Raw genomic sequence first — 5,782 nt, 5'->3', positions numbered from 1 at the left:
CCCCCCCCTGCCCCACCCCCGCATTTCACATCCCCTGGGACCACTGGGGTCGGAGAAAGGAGAGAAGTCCACGGCCGGCGGCTGCAGAAGCGCTTTCCCCAGCGGGGCTCGAGACTCACAGGGTCATTCGCATGCTCCACTTCACCTCGACAGCCTCCAGCTGGCCCCAGAAGAACCGATCGTTGAACTGCACAAACAGGGCCTGCAAATCCGGGGTTGGGTCCACCAACTCCCAGGACGCGTCCACCAGCGACAGGGGCGCCTGGGCCCGTTCGCGCTCCGACGCCTGCAAGTTCCACTCCTCCTGAAGCCGTAGTGCCAATACCAGATCCTCATCCATGTCTGCCGGGATCCCAGGCGACGTTAGTCGTCGCCAAACGGTCTCCCGGGCGAGGCCGCGACGCCAAGTCTCTGAAGCTCCGGGCGCCCGGTGCGGCTCCTAGGAGTTACCGGCTCTCAGGTCAGCCCGCCGATCTCGCGAGAATTCAGGAATAACTGGCCCGAGAACGAGAGCTGAGTTTGCCCCAAACGCCGAAGCCACGATTCTGCGGCTTAAAGAAGAGAACGCAGTATGACACCTCTTAGTGGGCTCAAAACGTGCGTTCCCAGGCCTTGGTCTGAAGGAAGGTTTCAAGAAACCGTTTACTACCTTTACGCTTCGCCGCTAACTTCAAACAGCAACACCCCATTCAGATCATGCGCAGTATCCACGACTCGCTGCCTCGCTCTCCACTCTTCCGCAATAGTGCCTACGGCGCATGAGCCCTAGTCGCTGGCCTTCCTGCGCAAGCGCGTTGTCTGCGCTCGGCCCCTGCGCAGGCGCGGTGTGAAACTCAGCCCCGCGCGCAGGCGTACTCGTTTCCCTTCCATCCTGCTTCCTCTGCCCTGGAGCTCAGCGGGGCTTGGGTGGGTCTCGACCGCGGCGGCACCCGCGGAGGGGGTAGTGACAGCGACTGCGTGGGACCCGGACGGAAATGGCGATGGCGATGTCGGACAGTGGGGCGAGCCGTCTGCGGCGGCAGCTGGAGTCGGGGGGCTTTGAGGCCCGGCTGTACGTGAAGCAGCTCTCGCAGCAGTCGGACGGGGACCGGGACCTGCAGGAGCACCGGCAGCGAATCCAGGCGCTGGCGGAGGAGACGGCGCAGAACCTGAAGCGCAACGTCTACCAGAACTACCGGCAGTTCATAGAGACTGCCCGCGAGATCTCCTACCTGGAGAGCGAGATGTATCAGCTCAGCCATCTGCTGACGGAGCANCCCCGCCTCCCGGCGGCCGCCGCCCCTGGGGCCGCCGCGGCCTCTGGAGGAGAGGAAGGAGGAGGTGGCGCGGGGGGCCGAGACCACCTGCGGGGCCAGGCTGGCTTTTTTCCCACCCCCGGGGGCGCCTCCCGCGACAGTGCGGGTCCGGGCGAGGAGGGGAAGCAGCGCACTCTTACCACTCTGCTTGAGAAGGTGGAAGGCTGCAGGCACCTGCTGGAGACGCCGGGGCAGTACCTGGTGTACAACGGGGACCTGGTGGAATACGAGGCGGACCACATGGCCCAACTGCAGCGGGTGCACGGCTTTCTCATGAACGACTGTTTGCTGGTGGCCACCTGGCTGCCTCAGAGGCGGGGGATGTATCGCTACAACGCCCTCTATCCCCTGGATGGTTTGGCCGTGGTCAATGTCAAGGACAACCCACCCATGAAAGACATGTTCAAGCTGCTCATGTTTCCCGAGAGCCGTATTTTTCAGGCGGAAAATGCAAAAATCAAACGAGAGTGGCTGGAAGTGCTGGAGGAAACCAAGAGGGCCCTCAGTGAAAAACGACGAAGGGAACAGGAGGAGGCAGCGGCCCCCCGAGGACCGCCCCAGGTGCCTTCCAAGGCAGGTAACCCATTTGAGGATGAAGAAGAAGAGGAGCCAGCCGTCCCTGAGGTAGAGGAAGAGAAGGTGGACCTCTCCATGGAGTGGATCCAGGAGTTGCCTGAAGACCTGGATGTCTGTATCGCCCAGAGGGACTTCGAAGGGGCCGTTGACCTGCTGGACAAGTTGAACCATTACCTGGAAGATAAGCCCAGCCCACCTCCTGTAAAAGAACTAAGGGCCAAAGTGGATGAGCGCGTCCGACAGCTTACAGAGGTGCTAGTTTTTGAACTCTCCCCGGATCGTTCCCTGCGAGGTGGTCCCAAGGCTACTCGAAGGGCAGTCTCTCAGCTAATCCGGCTGGGCCAGTGCACCAAGGCTTGTGAGCTGTTTTTGAGAAACCGGGCAGCCGCTGTGCATACTGCAATCCGCCAGCTTCGCATCGAAGGTGCCACTCTACTCTACATTCATAAGCTATGCCATGTCTTCTTTACGAGCCTTCTCGAGACGGCGAGGGAGTTCGAGACGGATTTTGCAGGCACCGACAGTGGCTGCTACTCTGCCTTTGTGGTGTGGGCGAGATCAGCCATGGGCATGTTTGTGGATGCTTTCAGCAAGCAGGTGTTTGATAGCAAGGAGAGCCTCTCTACAGCGGCCGAGTGTGTCAAAGTGGCAAAGGAGCACTGTCAGCAACTGGGTGACATTGGACTAGACCTCACCTTCATCATCCATGCCCTTCTGGTGAAAGACATCCAAGGGGCCTTGCACAGTTACAAAGAAATTATCATCGAAGCCACTAAGCATCGTAACTCTGAGGAGATGTGGAGGAGGATGAACTTGATGACCCCCGAGGCCCTGGGCAAGCTCAAAGAGGAGATGAAGAGTTGTGGAGTCAGAAACTTTGAGCAGTACACTGGGGACGACTGCTGGGTGAACCTGAGCTACACGGTGGTTGCCTTTACCAAGCAGACCATGGGCTTCTTGGAAGAGGCACTGAAGCTGTATTTCCCAGAGCTGCACATGGTGCTGTTGGAGAGCCTGGTGGAGATCATTTTGGTCGCCGTGCAGCATGTGGATTATAGCCTCCGGTGTGAGCAGGATCCAGAGAAAAAGGCTTTTATCAGACAGAACGCATCCTTTCTATATGAGACCGTCCTCCCTGTGGTCGAGAAGAGGTTTGAGGAAGGTGTGGGGAAACCCGCCAAGCAGCTCCAGGACCTGAGGAACGCGTCTAGACTTATCCGTGTGAACCCCGAAAGTACAACATCAGTGGTCTGATGCTCGGGTCTTGGGTATATGTATACATATATGTTGCTGATATATTATTTATATTTATGTATTAAGTTGCATTAGCATGTTCTTTATAGTTTCAAACACAGCTTAAAAATAAAAGATGCCCTCTCAAATAGAAACACAGAATCAAAAGGAAAAAGCAAAGAAGGTTACAGTTAAGCCCAAATCACAAAAGGTGGGAATTGTTAAAATATATGCTTTCCTTTTAAATTATGCTTACGCTCTGTGAATATGTGGTCACACTGCGTTTCAGTGTATCCTTTGAGCCAAAACACACTTCCTGACAGTATGTATTATGCAGCACAGAGAAATCCTATCTAAAATACATAGGGTTTAAGTATGTTGTGAAGTTTCCCCATTGACTAAAATTTCAGGTTTCTTTTTAAGAAAAATTTTTTAACGTTTATTTATTTTTGAGCCAGGGAGAGACAGAGTACAAGCTGGGGAGGGGCAGAGAGAGAGGGAGACACAGAATCTGAAACAGGCTCCAGGTTCTGAGCTAGCTGTCAGCACAGAGCCCGCTGAGGGACTCGAACCCACGGACTGTGAGAATATGACCTGAGCCGAAGTCAGACAACTAACTGACTAAGCCACCCAGGCTCCCCAAATTTTAGGTTTCTTAAAAGAAACATTCTGGCTCATATACTTCCCCACCTTAAAATGTGATTAAACAGTTTTGGGAAAAGAAAGAAAATTGATTTTACGGTAAATTTTGGTCAAAAGAACTCCTTGAAAGTGACTAGTTTGTGGACTCCCAATACTTAGATCCTTCTAGAACGCAGGAGGAAGCTTTCATAAAAACAGTTCAGCAAACATTTCCAACGTCATTTGAATGGCCAATTATTTTTAGCTGCTAATTAGCAGCTTTATAATACTTGATTGGGAGCATTTACTTGGATCTTAAGGACTATGGTAAAAACACATTTTCAACATGTTCCTGAACTGTGTGAACTTCTAGTTGGAGCTTTTGTCTTTATCATATTAAAAAAAAATAAATAAAAATGATTTAAAAAGCAGGACAGACTGAGGAACCTGGCAGCCACCAGCTGCCTCCNTTCATGCAAAGGGAAGAAAAGTTTACATGGAAATATTTATGTAGATTTCCGGTCTGGGTGGATGGGAAGAGAGAAAAGATCCTATGCACACCCTATAGTATTCTCAAGTGTGACTGCTTTGAGCAGAGATTAGCTTTTGGTTTTTTTGTAACAAAGTAGAAAACAAAAAGGGGAGGCTGTGCGCCCAGAGCAAAGGGAGGAAAAGAACTTTCGGTGACTCCAACTGCATATTTCATATTTTATTTTCTATTTTCCTTTATTCTTAAAAGTGAACATAATGTTTACTTCAGATTGCTTAGTAAAACAAAACTAGCCCAAGAAATTTGAGCTTCCCAGGGTTTCTGAGCTACTGTTTTTATCGTACCTTGAGCATGTAAGACTTCTCCTCCTTGGAGAGAAATTGCGCTGAGGTCCATTTTTCCGCTAGCTTCCCGTTGTGATTCTTGTCCCGAAGTGCCATTTCTGATGCCAAGGGCTTCAAAAGGTCGTATCTTTTTCCTGAATTAAAATAGTGGTATTAAGACTGGAAATTATGTAAAACCTAAAATAGCTTCCCAGAGTGGCTTAGGTTTGTGAAGCTCCCTGACTCCATTACTCATAGCCAGAGGAGCCCTTTTATTTATTTTTAGCAATGCCTTTTACAGGTAGAAAATTATCAGAGTTACAGATTTTCTTTAATTTTTCACATACATTTAGGATTTTGTAGATAATGAGCATAACTGGATATCTCAGCTGAGCAAAAACAGTTATAAATGGTCTTTTTTAAGATCACTGGAAACATGAATTTGATTCCTCTGTGCAACTTACAGTTTCTAAAATTATAGTGTGTGAAACACTTAGCTTGTAAATATTTGATGTTGGGTCCATGAAATGATACTTCTGAAGTCAAAACTTAAGGCATGAGGTTGTACAAACTGAAATGTATATACTCAGATATTTAAAATGATTGCGTCTTCATAGAACTGTTTGCTTTTTCAAACTGGAAGTACAGAACTGTCTTCTGGTAAAATCTGTATTTTCCTTGATCAAAGTTGTAGCTGTTGGTAGATTCAGTTACTGTGGGAAGTTGATCAAAGATCGTCAGTGTTACAATGTACCTTTGTGCCAAGATAGAGAGATTACATTGCATTCCCCTAAGTGGATTACATTGCATTCCCCTAAGTGGAATCAGAGCTCTTCTCTAATTCTTGTTTCGTGAGACTCCCAAGTGCTAAAAATTGAATGAGATTGTCCAAAAATATAGTGCATACTGTAATATACCACTTACACATTTATTGCCTTTTCTCGTTTGTTTCAAACATTACCCTGTTGCTGAGCTTGGAATCACAGACTTGATTGAATTAATTGCTGTTGCAAAAAAGACACCCTGTGGAATTAAGTCTCTTTTTGATTAAAGCCTCATTTCATTTAAAGTGCTGAATGCTCACTTATTTTTCTTTAAAATACCACCTATAGTTAACTTATCAGGACTTGTATTCTGCAACTTGCTCACCTAGGATTGGGAATCTGGGGCTTGGCATGTAGGATAAAATCAGTACATGTACATTTTGCATATTGATATACTGTGATATGAGGGAATCTGAAATG

At 49.0% G+C, this 5,782-nt stretch overlaps 2 protein-coding genes across 2 annotated transcripts in view; one reads left to right on the top strand and one right to left on the bottom strand.

Moving 5' to 3' along the window:
* The window catches only part of SPRTN (SprT-like N-terminal domain), a 14,171-nt gene extending 13,460 nt beyond the window's left edge, over window positions 1–711 (bottom strand). Inside the window, exons 1-2 of the mRNA XM_077751669.1 lie at window positions 650–711; window positions 120–551 (exon numbers count right to left, since the gene is read on the bottom strand). Of these exons, the coding sequence (XP_077607795.1) occupies window positions 120–340 (221 nt within the window). The 5' untranslated portion in view covers window positions 341–551; window positions 650–711. The remainder of the gene's footprint in view (window positions 1–119; window positions 552–649) is intronic.
* A 168-nt stretch (window positions 712–879) lies between these two features.
* On the top strand, window positions 880–4,188 carry EXOC8 (exocyst complex component 8). The gene has a single exon (XM_077751668.1). The coding sequence runs from the start codon at window positions 975–977 to the stop codon at window positions 3,123–3,125; it is 2,151 nt and encodes a 716-aa protein (XP_077607794.1). The 5' UTR covers window positions 880–974; the 3' UTR covers window positions 3,126–4,188.
* The last annotated feature ends 1,594 nt before the right edge of the window (window positions 4,189–5,782 follow it).

Source organism: Crocuta crocuta, unplaced genomic scaffold, assembly GCF_008692635.1.
Source record: "Crocuta crocuta isolate KB4526 unplaced genomic scaffold, BGI_CrCroc_1.0 scaffold59, whole genome shotgun sequence".
NCBI lineage: Eukaryota > Metazoa > Chordata > Mammalia > Carnivora > Hyaenidae > Crocuta > Crocuta crocuta.
This window is presented reverse-complemented; position numbering and strand designations above follow the sequence as displayed.